This window comes from Falco cherrug, chromosome 1 (genome assembly GCF_023634085.1).
Source record: "Falco cherrug isolate bFalChe1 chromosome 1, bFalChe1.pri, whole genome shotgun sequence".
In the NCBI taxonomy this organism is placed as follows: domain Eukaryota; kingdom Metazoa; phylum Chordata; class Aves; order Falconiformes; family Falconidae; genus Falco; species Falco cherrug.
The window spans coordinates 67950926-67974114 of NC_073697.1; the positions used below are offsets into that span (position 1 = coordinate 67950926).

A 23189-nucleotide genomic window follows, 5' to 3' on the forward strand; every position below is an offset into this window, starting at 1 on the left:
ACTGCTGGTGACCTCCAACCAGATCCAGTTCACAAGATGCTACTACCTCAGGCATCATCATTTCTTGAAGCAGCATTGGGACCAGCCTTTCAGAAGTGGAGTGCCTTTCTCCTCTGCCAGTAAGTGGCCCAGCACAGAGCTGCTGAGGTACGCAGCTCCTTGTGCAGTCTTCACATAACAGGGAGGAGAGTAGCTTAGGACATGTGTCATCCTGTCTAGGTGTACCTGCACAGGGCAGCCTGGGAGCTACAGACACTATAGCCACTGACTCATGGTAGGACCCCAAAGCCAGTGTGTGGTCTCTGCAACTGCCAAAAGTACACACAAGTGCAATATAGTGGTCCACAGGTACATACTAGTGATGTGAATGCACATTCACTAGCCAGTTCATCACACTGCAAAAGTCAGGAAGGGAATTTATTTTCCTTGCTTCAACTAAGTAGCAGCAGTAGGCTGTGACTAGTTAGTCACTGTTTGTTAGCCAGCTAACTAACAGTAACAGCTAACAGAAACCCCAGGATGCCATAGATCATCCAGGTAGCTTCCTCTCTTTTCACTGATAACAACAGGAACATAGACACCAGCTTAGACCAGGCACCTAACACTTACATGACTAACAGTACATGAGAGAAATTCCACCCCAAGTTCAGAGTACAGCAATTTTTCCTTGGTAGCACAACATCATCCACACTAGGAAAACTCAGATCCTTCATTTAACTTCCAGAGAAGGTAAGGAATTCAGAATCCAAAGGAAACTTTCATATATAAGGACATACATACTTATAAAGATCTTTGCTAAACGATCCTGACTCTTTAATATCTCTGTCATGATAGAAAATTGGCGCTTGTCCATATGAGACTATGCATTCTTTCTACACATTTAGAAATCTGCTTTCAGGATAGCCTTTGGGCAAGCTTTTTGCAGTGGAAGGTGAGAACACATACTGTTCTTCCATGGATATCCACCTGGTTTCAGAGTGGGTACTTCCTGACTGAAGCAGGTTTGCTTTCTCCTGGTCCTTACGCACAGTCTGAACATGCACCTCACTTTGTACCACTGCACTCTGAGCCCCTCTGAAACGTGTATTTTGTAGGCACATGATTTTATGATCTGTGGTTTTGTTTTTTGATGTAGACCTCAACTAGGTGATGTTCAATTTCAGTAATGAAATTGGGAACCCAAAAGTTATTAGGGTAAAAAATAAAAATTAAAAATAATAATAAATAAAAAAATCAAAGCCAAGCAAACAAGCAGACAAACAAAACAACAGATAAATTAGAACCTTGGAGAAGGAGTATGTGTTGGTATATCTTAAATACACATCACAAACTGCAAAAAAACTCTTCTTATCTAAGACAAATTCTAAGACATTGTTCAAGTGTTTTGAAGTGTTAAATTGAAGAGCATATTGTTATTCTGATAGCACTTCACTACCTCTACTGAGTCATGTTTAATTTCTGGGTGTGAGTCTTGTGGGGTTTTTTCATGCAATTTGAACAGAAAGCCCCAGATCTAGATCCTGTCCCCATCCAAACATTTACTCACAATTTTAGGCTCTATAACTTCCACCATCAACAAACAATACCACGCTTTGACCACCAATTCCTTAACCTTTTAACTCATAAACATATTAAGGATTAAAAAGAGAACCGTAGTGTCATCAATGGAGGTAGCAGGAACAGAAAAATGAATAACCACATGAATCTTTTCCACAGCAATGCAAAGCTGGCCAATTGCATAAACAAAACGCAATGGTTGTGTTGTTCACTGCCTTGGGTGGGTGCTTACAGGCTGTTTTACTTACAGCTGAAAGCAGGGTTAGCAGAAGAGTGGAAATAATTTTACCTATTTTGCATGCAGCTGTACTGAATGACTTCTCAGTACAGGGGCACTAGAGGGAGCTGCCGTAATAAAAATTCCAGTTGTAGCAGAGACCTATGAAGAGAAGCCACCTTCCCGTCCTCCGGCGTACAGCTGTCCGAGAACAGAAGCCGAATGCTGGTCTCACTAACAGCATTAGCAAAACATCAGGATATCTCTGCCTCGCCTCTCTAAATTCCTAACCCTACAGGTCTGCACTTCATCTCTTTTGCTTCTTTCCATACAGGTGTCGATGTCCTTTCTCCCAGCTCTGAACAGCTATATCAATGCTCCAAGCCTGCCTCCTTTCCACTACCCTGTGTTTCTCTAGTGCTCCTAGTTCTCTGTTTTCTCCCCGTAAGACACTGTCTCATTCCTTGTGACAAACGAAGTGAAACTTTCAACAAGCTTCAAGGTTCTTCTTTGCAGCTCAGTTGCAAGCTGGAGTGTACAACAGAATATGTGCAGCAGGGGAAAAGAGAGGGGTGCTGGGAAGTCACTCTGCTCAGGGCTTTTGATGACTTATGAACTGGAGAAGACTGCTCCCTCCAAGACCTCACTCTGCTCACCTTCAAACAAGGGGGAGGGCATCTGGCTTAGGAGATGAACACAAGCCTTCCCAGAGCACAGACTAGAACAGAAACTGCTTAACTGAGTAACTGTGAAGCCTTTACCCATGGCTGTCATGGTACTGAGCCAAGAGTCCTCCCTCGTTCTGCCCATGTTTTGTATGCACACCTACAAAATGGTCCCCAGAGAGATATCATGCACAAAGGGAGTTGTCCTATCCAGAAACTAATTTGGCATGTACAAGATTCTTAAACATACGCTTTACTTTAGATGTAATACAACATCAGTTTTTCATTTCTAATACTTCTGTCCTCTTGCTTCAGAACAATAGCTACGTGTCAAACAATAGAAATTTCAGCCATAACAACTATCAATGTATTGCATAAATCATTTTTCCATTCAGTGTCTATTGTGTATTTAGAATCAACCCAGTGTTCAACACTGTGCAGATGCAGGTTCATTGCTCAAGGACCTTTACTGGCCAAGACTAATCCTCTTCCAGCTTACGTCAATATAACTCAGTGGTGGAATAAACACAGCAAAACCTGAATTACACATGGAACAAGCAAGCCACATTTTTAACTGTGTCCTTTTTTTTAATTTTTCTGTGAAGGCAGAGAAGTTCTCTATACAGTGCAAAGTTGCTGGTAATTAAAAACAGAGATTGTTAGAAAGGTGTTCTTTTGTTAAAATGAATAAAAGTCAGCTGTAACAGAATGAAGAATGATGTCATTAACCTCAGCGTAGAGTTGTACGGACAGCCACTGGCTGGTAACTCACAAGCACATATGCAGATACACACACACATTGACAAGCAGCAGTAGGTAATTATCAACCCCAAAGCCTCACCTACATCGCTCTGTGCCAGAATTCTTCGACCAGAACCATCCAGGTTTGCACTCTCAAGCACTGACTGCTTAGCATCACACCAGTACACCTTGTCGGCTAAGTAGTCGAGAGCTATTCCGCTGGGCCACACCAGACCACTGCTGGCTATAACTTGGCGATCAATGCCTTCTAATGAAGAGCTGTCAATCCGGGGATTGACCCCCATGTCAGTCCAGAATAATCTCCTTTAGAAAATGAAATGCATACAGGCAGTCAGTAAGTAAATGTTTATCCTCCTCTCTGTGGAATTCTTTCAAAGCAGCACAGAGCAACACAGGCCTGAGGCACATAAGAAAAAGCGCACACTTCCAGCAGATATATTGGCTGTTGATCTTTTCACACTTGCCATAAGGCTCCAGGTGATTAGAGTGGGACTTACAAAGAATCCCCGTTCTGTTCGTTGGCACAAAACCTTGGAGAAACAACTCCCACCTATGCTAACTGCATACTCTTCATATATGTTTTTTTGCATTTTCCATGTGACTGCTGAGAGTGGTTTAGCGAGCCCAGAAAACAGAAGATAATGCATTTGCCAGCCCCTTGTCTAAACAAGGGTGTAACAACACACAACTGGAACCAAAATTACCCACTGCCCATGGAAAGCAAGCAAGAGTCCTCAGGCTATTTTGCTTTTAAAACAGTATCAAGCCAGCCTTCTTTCTTCTTTTAATAAAATTATGATTCTTGGGGTCTCCCTCTAGAGTCTTGAGTGCTACTCACTGAGTGCTTACTGCTTTTTCAATGAACAGACAGTGCTAGATGGCAGCTTAAAATGGGGATAGCCAAAACCACAAATAACTTCTGACGTTTAGACTCCAATCTTCCCAGGGATCAGCTGCCTCTGTCAGGTTTACTGAAATAATCCACAGATTCACTTTGCTTTACTTATGTGAGCACTTTTGCTGTAGCCAATGCAGGGATCTGTATTTTCAATAGCCTTAATTGTGTCTCAGATCCCTCTTTAATACTGACTTTATAATTATGGGCATTGCTATAATGCCTGTTGCTCCTCTCACCATTAACTTTCTAATAAGGAAGGTTTTTTGTGATGTTTTCTTCTCCCTTTCCCCTTGTAGCCTTTGCCTCTACCAACAATTTAATAAAAAAACTCCCTGAACCTACCTGTCCTTCAAAGCTTTCCTGCAAAATATTTCTATTGCATTCAACCTCTACTGAAAGAGTCTTATATGTTCAGAATAAAGCTAACAAAACGCCCGCCCCTCCCAACTTGGCTTCATTCCCTCATTCATCAGTACTTGATTATAGCAGGATATGAGCATTTAAAAAAAAAAATAATAAAAAATCAACAGTTTTAAAATTGTCCTACTACAGGCATATTGATTGAAATCCATGGGGCTTTGACATTGATTAAAATGGCCAGGATTTCATCAAGAGTTTACACATTCCAAACTCCTGTGGTCATCTCAGGACTAGATAAGAAGAAATAAGGTGCATTTAAGTCCATGAATCTCCACAACATTAGATCTGGTTTAGTTTCCTCAGAAACTGAAACACAGGCAAAAAAACCCCTTTGTAAGTATCACTGGTTAAAAGTATAACTACCTTCTTCACACCAATAGGTATGGAACCATCAAAGTTTGTAGTGTGGTGCTTACAGCTGTGAGGGTGACTTCAGTTCCTTGTGCCTTTCTTTAGCTTAAACTACTCATGGTATCTTTAACGCTTCTGGTATTTTAAAAATTCTATATATCATTCTATAAATTAGATTAATTTCAATTATTTATTTATTTTATATTATGTATAAATATAATTATTAAATTATATATATAATATTTTAAAATTTTATTTATGAGAAATAAACGCATCCCAACTCACAAAAGAAACCCAGCAATAAAACATCGCAGTTCACACAACTCTGCAAGGCAGTGACTACCTCAACATGAGACGAACGCACTTTTTACTGCCAAAAGGGCAAGGCTGGCATGCTCATTTTTAAAATGCCTCCCCAAGTATTATACAATTAACTGCATTTATCAGTCCTTACTTAGCAAATGGGTGAATGGCAATCCCACGGGGCTGGGAGATATCCTCCCAGATGACCATTTTTCTTTGCATTCCATTCAGATTGCTCCTTTCGATGGATGCCTTCCTGCAACACACAGGGCACTGTTAGGTCCTCCCTTCTCAGGCAGAACATACTGAGGTTTTTTGTTGCTTTAGTTCAGCACAAAACTGTAATAAATAACTTTACAATGACAGGAAATAATCCCGCTGATGTAGGATGTCTCATTGTTTTATCAACAAGAAATTCGTGTTGCAGCCTCATTATCTGGTCCAGGACATGATGATAAAATACCTGCTGCTCTGCAGGAGACGTGAAGTTCTCCTTTTTTGGGTAAATAAGGAGTTGGAAGTACAATAATAGATAAATGTTAGCTTTGAAGAGAGTCAGGAGGAAAACAAGCTCCTAACTGAATGGCATTATCAAATGTGTAAAGTATTTTTTTAAACAATACTTTTACATAGCATTTTTCATCTGGAAATCATCAAGCATTTTATATATTCTATATCTACATATACTAGAATGAAGCTAAGGTCCTTATGATGACTCATAAAATCTATGGCAGGCATGTATAGAATCTACATTGCCAGCCTCCCAATGCAATTTTTTCCAGAAAACTGTACTTATTGCTACAAACTTTGTCTTGCCAAACAAACATCAGCCTCTCACCGAAAGCAAGCCTACAGCCTTCCATGCCTACCTGAACCTGCAAAGAAAGGCCACACAAAGACGGAAGGAGAAATATATTTGAAAAATTTCTGAAATATATGGAATACAAACAGGTAAATGCAGTGAGTGAGGAGGAAGTGGCAAATTCACAGCTTCACCTTTGACTCTTGTCTTACAGAGATGAGCACAATTTCACATTTCACAAGAAACACTGGCATATTTATACAGGAGCACAATCATGTAGACGAAGTTGTACCTAATAGGAAGGAAGTGAACTAGTAGCATATTTAAAAGGGAAAAGGGAGGTGATCTGGACATTCAAAACCACTTTTTATTGACTAATAAATTATGGGTCACACTTGAAACATCATGACTGCTCTTCAAGGAGTCTTTATTATGTGTTCTGATCTGACACTGCCTTTTCATCAAAGGACGGGTTTGTTTCTCTTTGCGTGTAAGGTTAGGTATCAACTGAAAGGTGAAATCTTATTAGCTTCCAGTAGTCACTCCTCTTTTACCAGAGATAACTGACAAAGACCTTCCATTAGCTTAAAGGGGCACGATTCTAGCTGTCAACAATGCTGACTTCTGTCCAAGGTGTACTTGGTGCAGTAATACTCATTATTTTCTTATATATATAAAAAGATATAAAGATAGACCTATATATACAGACATGAAGTGCATGTATATAAATACGAGTGTATACCTATATATTCACATGCACGTGTGCACATACATATACGTATATATGCAGTACATGCTTTAGATTCCTTGCAACTGAGTCGAAACCCTTGCTTCTTGGAAAGACGAAGATAAAAATACAATAGCAGACTCAAAGTGAACTTCCAACATTTCTGTTTTAAAGAACCTTCCAACAGTATATACTTGAGATTACAGCTACCCAATCAGAATGTGAAGCGTTACTGAATTTAGAGTGATATCTGAGCTATTTCTGTATCACCCGTTATTTATTCCAAATATTTTACGGCATGCTTCAACATAAATTCACTGTGGAGCACGTACCCTCTGTCTGTCCAATACAATTTACGGTTAATCCAGTCCACAGCAAGGCCTTCGGGTATATCTATAGCTTCCTGAATAACTTTTTCACGATTTGAGCCATCCAGATTAGCTCGTTCTATCCATTTCAAGGCAGTGTGGGCAAAATAAATCTGTGAAAAAAATAACAGATGAGGTGCTATTAGTTCCCATCTAACTTTCTGTTCTATTTGCCTTGTCTAATAGTTCCATTTCTAAAATAACTTTTTCATCTTGAAAGTTCCCTGAACTGCTTACTCACAAAAAGCTGCTCAGGTAACCTGTGATCCCTGATCAAATAACAAGGCACTTATCCTTCAACCAGGATGACTCCTACAGGCAGCTTGTGCTTAGCTGTAAATCCCGATTGCCCTATATACAGCCCTTTGAATATCCTGTTGTGTTTCAGCGAGTAGCTACCTCACATCAGGCACAGCTGAGGAAGCAAAAGTAGGAGCAGGCAAAAAGCAGCATGTTACCATTTCACTGCCTGCTCATTTTAAAGAGGGAGGAGCAGGAAGAAGACAATAGTACTCTATGTGTGCCAAAGAGCTGGGAAGGGAGAAGGAGTTATATAATTTGCTTCTATTTTTTTCTTTTTTTTAGCTCTTTCAGCCTGCACTTATCTGAATTTTTTACCAGGTGTCTATTCTGTAAGGTGCTAGCATTTCCAGAAGAGGCTTCTCAGTTTTGGGTCAAAATAAAAGTTCTCTGACTGTGGGGAAACTAGGTTTGTGTTTTCCAAGGATAAGGGGGAAAAAACCCATATTGTCTTGTATTTGATATCCAGAGGGAGCCAAAAACTCTAAAGCAGAATCATATGCAAAGCAATGCTGAGGCTTTCTTTGCAAATGGTAACAACAAAACCAATAACTTTGTTTGGCCTCATGGTTAGCATCAAAACAAAGCAGGAGGGAGGCCTCCAGCATTAAACCAGTGAATTTGGTTACTGTGGGAGCACAGAGCAATGCTGCGTTAATTTACCTTGCGCCTCAGTTCTGTGCCACCAGGACCAGGCTGCTGCAGCCTAGCCGGCGCTGCGTGCCACCTCCCCTCGCACCGTGCACCCACCCTACAAACGTGGAACAAGACTGCACACCTAGTGTCACCGGCACGTCTGATTTACACTCAGCACAGCACAGAACAACTGCTAGATCCTCAGCAGGACCCTATTTCAGGAGCAAGTGGCGATGTACCAACAGTGCCTGACGTGATCTTCCTGTAACACAGACCTGGAAACATTCTCATTTGTTCAGTGGTGTCCATCCAGGCCTTGAGAAGTTTCCAGCAACTTAACTGAGCCCCTCATCAGCTTCTACTGGACATCCAGTATCTTTTTGTAACACTTTTACAGTGTAAATAAGTCTCACTATGGGAGATCAGTGTGTGGCATCCTGTACCAGTTGTGCTCCTGGACAGGCAACAGAACAACGAGCAGCACAACGTGTAATCTGGATCACTGACAGCAGAAAGGTTAATGCACATGAAAGCCCAATCCATTTGTCCTTGCAACACTTCAAAATCCTCTCATTTTTAATGCCTTACCTTACTTTCCACTGGGTCAGAGTCCAGTGCTAAGACTATTCCCATCTGCCAGTCAAGTAAACTTGCATAATCTGTTCCATCAAAACTGATCTGGCGGATATCTTGGCCATTTGCAAATAACAAAAAAGGCTTAGGACCTGTTGATGAAAATTTGCACATACGTTGATTCCACTAAGTTCGAAGTGATCTCTAGCCTGCATTACTACCTAGCTAACATTTTAAGTAACAGTAGAAGGCAAAATGACGAACAGATGCACAAAGAAATGAAGACCCTTGTTTTACATTCCATTTGCCTCAGAAATCAAAGATAAAAGTTAATATAGGTTTTCAGCATCAGTGCCTTACCCAAGACCAGCTGCAAAATTTGTGATAAAGGCAGTCACTGGCCCTGCTGCATTTCACACTGAGTGACCTAGCCTCAAGGCATCACCATAAATGACAGAACATTCAATTTCTGCACGAGAAGCCTTTCACAGTAAATGCAAGAAAAATGCCGTCCTCCAAAAAATAAAGGTTTTCCCTTATTTTTCCACAAATTTACTTTTCCTTCTCTCTCTGAGGCTGGAGGGGAGAAATATCCTTGTAGGAAGGGTCCTTCAACAGACTGTTTCCAGCCTTCTCGTTCAGATGTGGACACCTCAACCCCAATTCTGTACCACTGGGCAGAAACTACATCCACATTTATGTGAAGGCACAGAAACCTGAATACTACACGTAGACCTCTGCAGTACAGCAGCCCAGGAGACTGAAGCATATACTGGTGCTTATTCTGGTGTATTTCCAAAATAGGACATATTTTCCAAACTAATACTTCCCTAGTTTCACAAAGTAACCTAAAACCAGTGCAAAAATGGATCCCAGTTATGCAATCCACTTTAAAGGACTCTACAAAATATTTTTGCTTTTATTGGCAGAAATATGCAGGCACAGTGATACTGACCTATAGCAGTGCAGTGTTTTCTGTCTTGCTGAAGCTTATATCCAGGAAAACAAGCACACTCCCAGGAGGATGGGCTTAAAGAAGAACATATCTGACTGCAGCCACCATTATCTGGAGATGTACATCCTTAAACAGAACATTTGAAAAATTTAACATTGCCATTATAAGAAAAAAAAAAATCCACAACAACATCAGAGGTATAAGCAAAAGAGCAATTCACTTTGCTTAGGATGTCTACAGTGCAAAGCATTACAGTGACTGATAGATATACTGAAAGGCCTCCTGCTGAAAGCAGAAGTCTAGTGAAGTGAAAGGAAATCAGTAGTAACTTCATCCAGAGTTTTTCCTGAAAATTCACAACACAAGATGGGAGATGGGATGGAGGGGTAGGCTGTCAGGGTTTAACCCCAGCCAGCAATTAAGTACCACAGAGCTGCTCACTCACTCCACCACACCCCCAGTGGGATAGGGAGTGGGACTGGAAAAAGGTAAAATTTGTGGGTTGAGATAAAAAATATTTAATGATTGAAATAAAGTAAAATATAATTGAAATAATAACAACAAAACAAGAATTGTAATGAAGAGAGAAAGAGAGAGAGAAGGACTAAACCCAAGGGAAAAAAAGGGAGGGAAAATCCCAACAAAACAAAACAAACAAAAAAAGCCCCAAAAAAGGCCCTCAAACCAAAACAAGTGATACACAATACAATTGCTCACTACCCACTGACAGATGTCCAGTCAGTCTCTGAGCAGCCATCGGTGGCCCCCAGCCAACTCCCCCCAGTTTACATACTGAGCATGACATTCTGTGGTATGGAATATCCCTTTGGCCAGTTTGGGTCAGCTGTCCTGGCTCTGCTCCCTCCCGGCTTCTTGTGCACCTCCTCACTGACTGAGCATATGAATCTTCAAAAGTCCTTGACTTAGGGTAAGCACTACTTAGCAACAACTAAAATATCAGTGTAATATCAACATTATTCTCATACTAGATCCAAAACACAGCACCATAACACCTACTAGGAAGAAAATTAACTCTGTCCCAGCCAAAACCAGGACAGTGGGGTATATTTCACAAAACTGTTTCTCCCATGCAAACCTCATCCCATCTACAATACACTAACAAGTTTTATCAGACTTTGAACTCCATGCAAAGAAACACCCAATTAACACCATTCTCTTTGCAGAAGTTAATTAGGCTAGGAGGATGAATTGATACTTTCTAATACAACAAACCAAGATTTCATACAAAAAGAAACTATTCTTTCTTCTTGGGGCTGTACAATGGTTACAGCCTCAATGCCAACATGAGCTTACTCAGTGGAGTGTCCCTAGTAAAACAGCACCACTAAATCTACATATACAGCACGGTCCACAATATGCAAGGGATGTAAAAGGCGAAGGGGATTTTTCAAGGTGTAAGGACGGCATTAACAGAGCTATCTTGATCCCTAAGACTGAAAAGCTGTATACAGTGCCCTGAATTTGGAAAGCTTGCTGAATAGGGAATGACAGATTAGTGTGTGTAGTAGCTTCTAATTTTCTGACTGCAAAAATTCCATTTGTGGGTAATTAGATGAAATTGCTGTAAATTAGAGCGTCTCTGAACCTGGATGCATGATGTCAATAAAGCCATCTTCAGATTTCACTCAAGCTCTAATTTTGTATGTATATTCCCTCTGAAATATAAATTTTAGATGTCTCCTGCAACAAACATCTGGGAGATGCCTTGATCTGTGCTGACAACAAAAGAATTTGACCTGCAAACATTGGATGCTGTTGCTAAGAAACATCTATTAAAACCTGAAGATGAATATTGCTCAAAGTGCCTGACCTTCCATTGCCTCCTTTCTTGTACAATCATTTACAGCTGTGCAAAATGAGTGCAAAATGCCTTCATTCACTTCTGGCTCTCAATGCCAAGAACAAACAGTTTGGCAGTCAATACAGCTAGAAAAAAATGTTACTTACCCGTGCATGCTTTGCCATCCACTGTGAGTACAGATCCTTCAGGACAAAAGCAAACAGGCCCTTCAGATGTTTGAAGGCAACCATGGCTGCATTCAGTGTTGTTACTTGTACAGGAAATTAGCTCTACAGCAATTTAAAGAGGAAAAAAAATCTTAAAGAACGATAAAAAGTTTTACTAAGCCCCCCCAGAAGAGTTGATAACACTTTCTTAAATAACAAAAGAAAAAGAAAGAAAAAAGAAAAAAAGAAAAACCAAACATGTGATGCTGAGAGTACATTTCTGTGGTCTTTCTGGGGTTTGTTTCGGCTTTGTTTCATTTTTTCTTTTTTTTTTCCAAAACTCCTTTTTTTCCCCACCATCTCCTAATTATAGCAAAGGAGAAAGCCTAAACTGCTGGGTCCTAAAGCCATTATGCTGATCGGCTTTAATTTTTCCAAAATTGTATGAAGATGTGTTATCAAAATAGAAATAATTTAAAAAGCTCTCTTTTTTACATCTCATCAAAAATATATCAGGTTTTGAAAACTACAAGGAAATTATACTGAAAGAACAACTATAAAACACAAAGAGAATGAGGAAAAACTACTTTGCTACTACTCCAAGGGTAACAGAGATAGAATCAATGAAAACAGGAGACGAACCTTCCAGAAATAAAGCTATGTTCCTTAGCAGCAACTTTGAAGTTGTAAGGGCAAAACCATCTGAGGAGCTGGCAATAGCTTTCCTTTACTTTCCATTATGGTTGCTGGGGTGCCAACATTATTTTGAGTATTTCTTTAGTGCAATTTCACAGGATATGCTTCTTCCACCTTCCGTATTACACTGCTGCATCTCTTTATGCCAATTCTAGTGCCATATGGCAACACCTGCTGGAAGGTTGGAACTAATGCAAATTTCCCACAGCTGCTTCTTTGAATCAGCTGGATACACTGGCTTACATGGTGCATAGCTGTTGCAAATATTGCTTCTCCAGGGCAACTGTACTCTGGACTGGACTGTTCTAACCCCTTAAGCACAGTGAAGAGGGTCAAGAAACTGATCTCATGTTTCCTTCTGACCACAGCTTGTGGCATTGGATGAAAAGCTTCGTAAAGGACTTGGAGGACAAAGCATCAAAATGTCTGGTCAGCATGTGGGCTTCTCACCTTGCATCTCTCTCTCTTTCTCTCAAGTTGCGTAGTTGGTGACATATCTGCCTTGTGCTGCAGTAGTTAAGGAGTTATACTGTCCATGCTGTATCCCTAGCCTGTGTTAGAAAAACATTATTTTCTACCTAATTTGAGCCATGCAAAAAGCAGGCATCAAGCTAGTCATCCAGAGCAGGACTGAGTCGCACAGTGCCCGAGTGTTGTTTTGGACACAAAAGGATATCCCACCTCCTGGTAGCCTCTGGTTGCAGGTCTCCCATAGATCTTCTGTCACATCTGGCTGCCATCTGCAGCTGGCACACACACCCCGCACCCCCACGGCGGGGTCACTGTATCCTGCTCCTGGCTCTCTCTTAATAGAGAGGGAGAAGTGACTCTTGGAAGTCTAAAATAGATAGACTGACTCTCTAGTAGCGATATTAAATATACCCTAGGTCTTGAGCCTGCCATGACCCAGACTGAACTCGCTGGTGTGCACTGGCACTTCTACCTGGGGCATATGCCAATGTTTTATTTCCATGGAAACAATGTAGAAGGATCTTTGTCTATGCCTAATTTTCACTTCATTATGGAATAGAAAAGTGACTGGGAATATCCTAAGACCTCAAAACTTGGATGCATTTCACATTTTATGTTCTAGACTTACTTTAGAAAGGCTTAATTCATTTGTAGGCTGAATATACACAGTGCTGCATCAAGGGAGAAAAAAAACCCCTTCACCTCTGACTCTTACTGTGACTAAAATATGGTCTTTGAAGCTTACTGACAGACAGATCTTTGTTTTTTCCCTCCACTTCTGTGGTCTCTGCATTTAGTTTATTCACATTTATCCAGCTTCAGAGCGCTTCCTGCATTACATACCTATGTTATATGGATGCGATCTCTCAGGCATACTTCTTATATAGAATTTAATTGACAAAAGAAAAACAAATAACAAATGCCCAGGTGCAACAGATCCCCATAATAAACAACTTTATAAGCACTTCTGTGTATCTTACATGTTGTAAACAGATGCACGTGCACTTAATTTCATTAATGTCATGCACATCAGCAACACTACCAACCTTGGCCTGAAGAGAAAAAAGATGATGCTGTAAGCTGTGCAAATTCTTATGCAGGATAGCCAGAGTAAGCCAAATTCAGAGACCACATTTAAAAAGATATAACTGCTTATCCACCTGAAATGTGTCACAGAGCCTAGTCTGAACAAAGAGGTCTCTCTGGAAACCCGACTTTTTTTTTTTTTTTTTTTTTTCTTTTTTCTCCTGAGGAGGCTCACGCTTGATTACTCATGTGTAACTTGTGTAACTTACACTTCCTTAAACATGACATCAGGATTTCGTTCACACAGTTCTAAGCTGATCCTACATGCATAATCAGGGATTGGAAGTGAGCAATGCAACACAAACACAAAAAAAACCAACTTCCAGCAGTTCCAGTGTTAAATGAAGACTCTCTCCAATATGATACTCGATACTCGAAGTGTTTACATACTCGATACTCGAAGTGTTTACCTATTACTGCTACTTACCATGACATGTTTTCCTGTCAGGCAGCAGAACAAAACCTGTCGGGCAGGTGCAGTAATAGGAACCGGGGATGTTCACACAGCCCAAAGTACAGCCATGATTCCAGAAGCCACATTCATTGATATCTGCCAAAAGAAGCACTTGCTGTGTCAGAGTAACGCCATCAGCCAGTGTCAGGGAACAGCTTCATGAAACAAACTAACAGTCTTCAAGAAGTACTTCTTTTTCCCTTTTGTTTTACAAAAATGTGTTTGTCCTAAAAAATGATAAAAAAGCAAGTCTGCAGGTTTGCAGGCCTTATTCAAAAAAACTTTAAAAACCTTCTAGCAAAACCTGCTCAGGCTGCATGTGTCCAGCCTAGATGCCTAGAGGACTTTCAAAGTATGCCTTCCCATACAGATCCCAGTGCCCGTCAAATCCTGTGTGCACCAAAAAAAAAAAAACAAAAAAAAAACGGCATTAGACACTTTCTTCAGACAAAAATTCTTCTAAAAAATTTGGCTCCAACATGACTTAAGTAAATTTCTCAAAGCACAGAATTGGTTTAGAAGCTGAAATTCAGATAGCAGTCCTGGTGAATTTCTGAGAGTTAGATGGCTGCTGCTCAGGCAGGTCTGTAAATCTTGTAAGCTAGAAATGTTGATGCCTTTACGTCTTTTCAAATCTGGTTGTGTAGTGAAAGAGATGCTTTTATAAGTTATTTTAAAAGACGTTTTAAAAGTTTTAAAAGATACGTTGACTATTTTTAATAGTAATGTTAGATTTTTATTAAAACAATTCTAGATGAAAACATTTAGAAGCATGTATAATTTGTGTCCTTTAAAAAAGTGGGACTTAAGACAGCCATTTTGTTGCAGGATTTTTCGGTGTTTCACCTTTGGTGATATATCTGTTTTAATTTTTGTTTAAAAATTAAATAAGTACCCATAAGCATGTCTGTTTATCTGAAGCTCCTTTAACTACTCAGGCTAAGACCAAAACTTCTCGTAAGAATAGCACCTGGGACATTTTCATAGATCTCCTTTTAGATTATTTCACAACCTTGAAGGATACAAAACTGAAATGGCACAACTGGAATTTTTAAGACCTCAGAGTGTTTTTTCATACTCAAGATACGAGTAAAGTGAAAGAACAGGAGATTTTTTTTTTTCATCTGATGGATAAAAGGTTGTATTACCTTCACAAAACTGTTTATTTTGACTTAAAATAAAGCCACTAGAACATTTACACCGATAAGTCCTTGAGTCTGGCCTGCAGATTCTTCTTCTGCACTTTTCTTTGTTGAAATCACAGGTTCCTTTTTCTGGAAGAACAAATACAGTATAATGTAATGGCCTTTTTACCATATCAACCTTCAAAGAAAAACTATTTTTGAGCAAAAACGCTCAGTGATGTGTCTTCTCAACAGCTACTTGCTCAACACAGGGAACTTCTTATTAATAGAAAATAACTTCTATTAAATTATTTCCTATTAGTAAAATCAGGCCAAAAAGTCACTATAAAAATGAAAGTACTTTGAAGACTAAGAGTAGGTCTGTGCAAACGATCATTTCTAGCTCCCTGTCAGCACAAGCAGACCTAGAGAGAGCCTGCAGCAGGGGATGGTTTGGTTTGGGTGCACACCTATAGTGACTGTAAGGGAAAACCCTGTGGAGTAGGTGTCATACGCTGCATATTAACATACGCTGTATGTTACCAAGCTCTGTAAAACACTCAGAAGAGAGTGACAGAAAGAGCACAAGCACACACAAGCAAAAAGAGAGAGGAGAAGGATTTTTAAAAGAGAGCATAAGACTGGAAATTCTTAGCAGTGCTCATATCTCACATTACTTAACAAAAAAATAGCTGGACAGACCATGATGACCGTACATTTAATTTGGACAAAAAGTATTAGTACAGTCTAGAGAATCTTTGTATTGGAGTGGATCCTGGTTTCTGACTGAGAAATACAAGCGTTGGATACCTTGAACTCAGATTTAAAACTCAGAATGTTTCTGATGTCCAACAAGATAGGCTCAAAGTTTCTTCAAAGGAAGCAGAAAAAAATTACTTAGCAGATCCCCAGAAGCCTTCCTGCTTCTCCCACTTCACAGAAAAAGGGAAACAGGTATTCAAGTATCCCTTTTCATGGGAAGGATTTGCAGAGCTTTGTGTCTGTGCTCAGCTATTTTTTAGAGCTGGTGCTTTCACAGATATGCAATATTCATGGTTTTATTTTTGTCCCCCAAACTATTATTCTTGTTTTAATCTTCCTAATCTTCTTCTGGGGTTGCTTGCCCCTTTCCCAAGCTAAAAATAACTGAACTGCTGTTACTGAATGCGGATATGCAGCCACCCCCACACACCACTGCCTTTGCCCTGTGCTGTCTGTATAACATACAAGACATTGTGGGCTCATATGGGCAAAGAAATTTGTATGTGAACAGTTTTTTGTGCTATTTCCAATTCACCTTCTAAATTCCAAGAGATGGAAAGCAGCATAATATTTACATTTGACATTTAGTCTTCTGCTAGCCACAACGGAGAAAATCCTGGCCATTTGGCGGAATGACAGATCATGTATATAAAATATTGAAATAATTTCCCATATATTTCAGCTTGGCTGAAACCATCAACATTACACTTGTTTGCATCAAATTGATTAATGTTTCTCTAGCAAAAGTTGTATCACTAAAGAAAAAATGATGAATGGATGACTAGATGGATGTTATCTATGTTAATAAGCATGTTATCTTTTGAGAGACTTGAATTTTACGTAGTTTTAGCTGAGCCTCTCTTTTTATAGAACTAGTTTTGAATTAGACCCTTAATTGTTGTCCCTACTGCAAATGAATCAGAAACATACAGTAGTGGGGTGTCTAATCTTCCAACACAGAACTCATTAAAATGACAAATGTGCAAGTACAAGCAATCACAAAACAAAAAACAGAAACAAGACTACACTGAGGGCTGCATCTTGTGCTTTTCAGTGGTGCTGGGTTTTTACCCCTTGCTTGTATCATTACTGGTCTAATGAGACCTAAGATACCCAGGAATTACAGGAGAAATAACAGAAGCAGCAATTTTTCCATCTGGTCAGTCTTGAGAAGATAATATTTTTTAACTGAATAATTATTAAAATTTAATATTGCCAAATCAATATATAAAAAAATAGTCACATTTCAAAACAGAGTGAATGGTGACTAAATTATGAATCACAAAAGTTTTAAGGTAATCTTTTCGGGAAGAGCAACCATTATGAACTATACTTTCTAGCTATTTTTTGGTTGTTTAGTGTGTGTGTGTGTTCCCCTCCCATCACCTCTCTTATACAGAAATGGGCATTCTCAGATAATAGCCTGGTGTTAGTATCTTGCACTGGAAAGAAACACTACATAATTACTCCCCAAAAATATCTTGAGTGTATGGAGTATCATTAATCTGTCAGAGGAGATACTTTAAAAAAATTCCAGAGGCAGTCTCTGAGATTTTAAGGTAATTAAGATTTTTATGAATCATTAATAAGTGCAAAGAACATTCCAGCAGGCATTTATAAATACACATACTGTCATCAAATCTAGGGTTAGCTGTCAAAGAGAGCTGAGGTAAATTAGTGGCCATCTTCCAGATACTGCTGTACTAAAGTTATAGCAAACCTATAGCTGAATTAATGCTCTTCTCCGTACTTATTGACCTTGACCAATCCAGGAAAGTCTTTTGAAAGAGAAAGGAAAGAGAAGACATGAGGAATTTTAGTAAAGTAAATAATCTGAATTCCAGTAAAAAAGTCAAATCAAGTCAGTTAGGCATTTCTTGTCACTTTTCATCTGAAGAAACTCACTTGCTATCAGTTTTAAAGAAGGCCTAATAATTCACAGCTGACACTACCTTGCAACATACACTTTCTTAGCTTGTACAGAGCATCCAATTAATCTAGGTATGCCTTTATCTCCAGATTTCTCTGTTGTAAGATCAGCTATAAATCTCACTTGTACTGCAGGCTCATTAGTCCTCCTTTCATCCCAGTACTGGATAAATCAAGCAACCTACATGCAAAGTCCAAAAGGTTCATCTGGATTCAGCCTGTTAAGCTTCTTTCTACTTCACCACTTCCCAGACATTTTTACAAGAAGATATTTGGAATAAAAAACAAGGCCTACTGCTGACGACGTTTACTGTCATACAAAATGTACTGAACATGTTGGAAATATAGGGGTATATACTACAAGGCATTTAAAAACACTGGTAGTTTATGTATTAGTAAAGCTGGGGAAACCCTCTTTCCAGTGAAAAGAGGAGCACTGGAAAGCAGCATGTTCTGGCGTAAGAAGTAGAGTTAATCTTCTGATAGAAGAATAAAAGTTAAGTGCCCATAGTCAATGAAATTATGCTACACACTTTTGTGGAGAGGACATACGTAACACAGCCAATAGCCCCTGAAATTCAAGAGACCACTGTTGCGAACTACCTTTCTTGGTCATCGTTTCTTCCTCTCTGTCTTCATGCGTGTGCAGACATGGTGACAGGCACCCAAGGAGGCCACACAAGACCTTCCAAATATTGTAACAGCCCTGAGATGTGTGGGCATGCCACCTCCTGCACCATGAACTTATCCTTCCCTAGCTACTCGTGTGAGAGCACCAGACGTGTCAGTGGAGAAGAGCACTTCCATTTGCCAGAATGAGTGTTTTCCTCAAAGGAAACACAGAAACAGGTATTGTCTCTGAATGGAGGCTCCCTGGGTTTACAAGTATAAGCTTGATTTCCAGGAACACTTTCTCTTCTGCACCTCTACTATTCTTTGCACTGCAAACAAAGCATTTGAAAGGGAAAGTTCCCTTGAAGATTTTGATTTCCCCACTCAGACCAGGCTTCAGGAAGGAGAGAAAGCATGGCACCGTATAAAGTTGTTTGTTGGCATTAAGAAAGACGAAGCCTATTTTGTAGTAAATATTTAGAAATGGTTCAAGAGAGATATTTACAGTTTCATTTTTACTCATACAAACAAACACTACTTTCTTCTCATGTCTTTATATCACCTATACCTCTGGGAACCCATAGCTGTCTTCCCTTGGGAGTTCTGCAACCATTGCTCAACAAACAAATGCCTGTCTGCTGTTTGCTCAGTTGGTCGTATCCAAGCGAAATTGGTGACAAAAGCTATTCCATTAAAGCAAGAATACTCTGTGTCTTCTAAGAGATCAGAGAACAAGATATCATCTCCCCTGGACACCCCTACTTCCTACTGCCTCAGCAGAAATACTCCAGAACAGTAAGCTATCCATAGCCAACTACCTTCATTTTCTGATCCACAGTGAAATGCAGTGACATGACCACCTCATACAGTGGGATGCAATATATATAAATTAAAAATACCCAAGGTTCTTATTTAATAGTTATTATGGCAACTTCAAGTCTGTCTAAAACAGGCTGACTCAATCCAGACATTTCACAGCAAAGCTGAGATATGCACAGTATCACCTGTAGGACACACATACATTTAAAATCTTTCAGTGCCGTAATAATCGGCGGTGTTTAGATGCAAATTAGAGTAAAACTTCCATAAGGGAGGAAACATTTGATGAAGACAATCTACACAGAGGATTTAAAAGCTGTATGCTTTGTGCATTTAGCAGGAAAGCATAAAAACATCTTTGTGCAAAGAAAGGGAGGAGGAGGAGAAAATCACATTTATCTGCATGCTTTAATCTGTATTCAAATTAATGAAACAAGCAGTTCATGCTCAGCACACTTCCAGCCTGACAGTCCAGCTAGAGTTACACACACCAAGTGGGACTGTGGGTCACTGAAGTTAAAGGAAACTTTTTTCTTGACTTCACTGAGGCCTGAAATTTTACTAAAGAAAATTATTACTGGGAAAAATGACATTATTGTTCTCACACATACAACCGTATCATTACAGTTCACTTACCCAAATCCTGAGAATCTGTTCTTGCACCTGGTTGTTTAAATGGATGTACCACTTTTATCTCCACTGGTGGAAAAAACGATGGTTTCAGGCTAATTGTGACTATAACTTTTCCAGTATACTTATTGGCTCTCCATATCATACCAGATTTCAACTCTGAATAGTACAGGTGCTCAGCAAAGAGAGACAGACCAAGCAATTGACGTCTACAACAAAGAGGAGAAAACACAAGGTGGCACATTACCTGATCCCTATATATTTGCTCATAAATTTTCCAAGCATCTAGTTCAGCTAAGTTCATTGTAAATAACTTCTCTTTGTATTCTGATATATCTCTTATATTATTTTATATACATAAGAATCAGATGAGGTGCCAGAGACATTCCCAAATAATTCAGCACCCAGAACCCTGTAGATTTGCAAGAAATAGATGCAAAATGGATAACCTGCATTTCTCACATGTCATATGAGCTGTTGTTCAGGACTAACACAACTGACAGAGAAAGCCAAGGTACCACTCTGCTTCTGGTGAACCCAGCAACTAAAACCAGACCCTTGCTTTGTTGAAGGATGTGGGCCAGATAAATTCCCCCGTTTCCCAACTTCCAGTTCCTGCTCTGATGCTTCTAACTGTGCCAGGAAATCAGAACAGAGGGGTAGGAACAGGGTGTTCCTAAAATCCATCTTGCTGCTTCTCCTATCACAGGAGTTTAGTTTCCATTCGCTGGTCGGTTATAGCAGCCAGCATGAACCACAAAAGGGTCCAGTTTTAAAGAAGAGGGAAAGCAGAAGAATATTGGAAAAGGGATTTTTGACCTCCACTTTCCAGTACATTCTACAGGTATTAAAAAAGAGAATCCCTATCATCCAGGCTCAAAGGGAAAGTGCTGATGCCCTGGTGAACACCAGCCAACTCAAGCAGGAAAGGGGAAAAGGATAAGGAAAAATCCAACATGACAGTTGGCAAAGTAGGGAGAAACTAGCTTTGTATTTGTCATATGCAAGTGGCGCGCTGCGTATTTAAATCAGCAGGCCAGTGAAACCATTGTTTTTCTCATTTTGCTCTTGGTAATCCCTCTATTATGCATATGCCAATCCGGCCATACTGACAGAAACTGCATTGATATAGGGTAACCTTTTCCCGAGTACTTCACCAAAAACATGCCCACCGTGGAGCATCTGTACTGCTGCAAAGCACGAGGGCCCCAAAGGCCCCAAAAGCACATGGGCGTAACAGCCCCCCCAGTCATGCTTAGCCCCCCGCACGGGGGAGCTGAGGAGGAAGAGTCTGTCATGTAGGACAGTTGTGACCACATCTGCTGATACTTGCTGGAGAGCCTGAGCACAGGCCTGAGCCTCCCTGCCCAGCAGCTAAGGAGGACAACAGGCTTAGAGGAGGATAGGAAATACCTGATCTAGCTCAGTCTCTTCAGCACAGCTCAGACACATGAGCTCACCCACTGTGACCTTGAACAAATCATTTAATCCCCACTTCGCTATCTGCAGAAAAAGGCCACTAATAAGCACTCAGAGACAATTTGCAAGGATTAAGTAGTTATCATTTGCTAAAAGTTTGTAAAATGGCAAGTACTGAGTGGCAGTATTATCCTTACAACAGTGACTTTTTTCCATTTTCCTATCAGTAGTTTTAGATTTGCAGTTACCGGCCATTTGCACTACACTTTATACTCCTTATTGGGTTAAGAACTGATAAAATAAAAGGGATAGTGAGGAAGAGAGCTTATCTACATCCCTGGGAAATGAGTGGGGTTTTTTTCTGACAAGCTCAGGAAAACTCACCGGACAGAATTTTTGAGCAAATGAACAGCTCTGCCATCATAGTCACATGATCCAATATGGGAAATCTCTTTCCCATGGTCATGTTGGATCCAGTAGAGCCTTGTGTCAACCAAATCTAGTGAGATGGCCTTTATTTTTTCTGTGGTTCTTAAAATATTTCTCACACCACTTCCACTGAGGAATACTCGGTGTATGCTGGAAACTGTACCATCAGAAGACCAAAATAATAGCCTGCAGGCAAGAGAGGCATGTTTTGAATAAGTTAATAAATAAAATAATTTTTTTTAAAAAAATTCCACATTTGCAAGATAACATCACTGTTACACACTACTTTAGTTGCTCCTGTATATGGAATTTTTCAGTCTTATCACAGTGCTTTCAGAGCCAAAACTAATAATAAAGCAAGGGACTTCCTTAATATGTACTCATTTATTTCAGGAAGGCCCCATATGCATCTCCCTTTAACATAGCTCTATTAAGAATGGAAATAATTTTTGACAACAAAGCATCGTCTATATCAGAAGACATGTTAGTGCTAAAGTTTTGTTACTGTTGTTTTCTTCTTTTAATAAATATGTTTCTATGACTGTTCAGGAAGCAATAGGATACTACAAATTTTTCTCATGCAGACCAAGCAGAATTTGGCCCAGCTTAACCACAAAGCGCCGTTGTCTGTCCCTGCTTTGTTTGACCATGCAGTCAGAGAAGGAAACTGAAATTACCTCTCAAATCTACAGAAAGCTCCTGCAAACTTGGGGAAAGCACATTTTTAAGGCAGATCCACATTGCCCTCTGCCTCTGGGCAGGGATCTGCCTCCAGAAACTCTAGCTGAATTAAGTGCTTAACTTAACAATACCATTTCTGTTGTAGTTCTCATTTCTTTCTGCTTTCTTGCAGATTGTAGCCAGATTATACTGTTATTAAATTAAGACACAGTCAAAATACAGCTCCAATACTCAAAAGACTTATGCACTGAAGCTACTTATATGTCAAGTTATTCATGGATCAGAACCCAGGTTTACTAATGTGACTAAGGTTAACAACAGTTCTCCCAAAATAGCAAGTTATTCCCTCATTCATATATATTTTATTTTGTTAATGTTTGGGTTTAGATTCTTTACTTGGATTTCTTATCATAAAAATTCCAAGAAGCATCATCATTTTACCTTGTCTTCATAAAATTGCAGAATTTATATGTACAAAACAATGTAGCATAAAGGCAGCTTTATTATGTTTATGTTAATAATTTGTTAAAGGCCCCATAACAGATTAGATCTCACTGGCAAGGGGCTGTAGTAAA

The 23189-nt window shown here is 39.7% G+C and overlaps 1 protein-coding gene and 1 long non-coding RNA gene across 2 annotated transcripts in view; both read right to left on the bottom strand.

Moving 5' to 3' along the window:
* LOC129736135 (uncharacterized) overlaps positions 1-23189 on the bottom strand; it is a 178003-nt gene that overhangs the window by 52477 nt on the left and 102337 nt on the right. The window lies entirely within an intron of this gene.
* EGF (epidermal growth factor) overlaps positions 1-23189 on the bottom strand; it is a 60842-nt gene that overhangs the window by 21059 nt on the left and 16594 nt on the right. Inside the window, exons 5-14 of the mRNA XM_005446002.3 lie at positions 21889-22119; positions 20092-20294; positions 15358-15483; positions 14183-14305; positions 11503-11625; positions 9535-9660; positions 8595-8731; positions 7035-7183; positions 5325-5429; positions 3281-3504 (exon numbers count right to left, since the gene is read on the bottom strand). Coding sequence (XP_005446059.2) covers positions 3281-3504; positions 5325-5429; positions 7035-7183; positions 8595-8731; positions 9535-9660; positions 11503-11625; positions 14183-14305; positions 15358-15483; positions 20092-20294; positions 21889-22119 — 1547 coding nt within the window. The remainder of the gene's footprint in view (positions 1-3280; positions 3505-5324; positions 5430-7034; positions 7184-8594; positions 8732-9534; positions 9661-11502; positions 11626-14182; positions 14306-15357; positions 15484-20091; positions 20295-21888; positions 22120-23189) is intronic.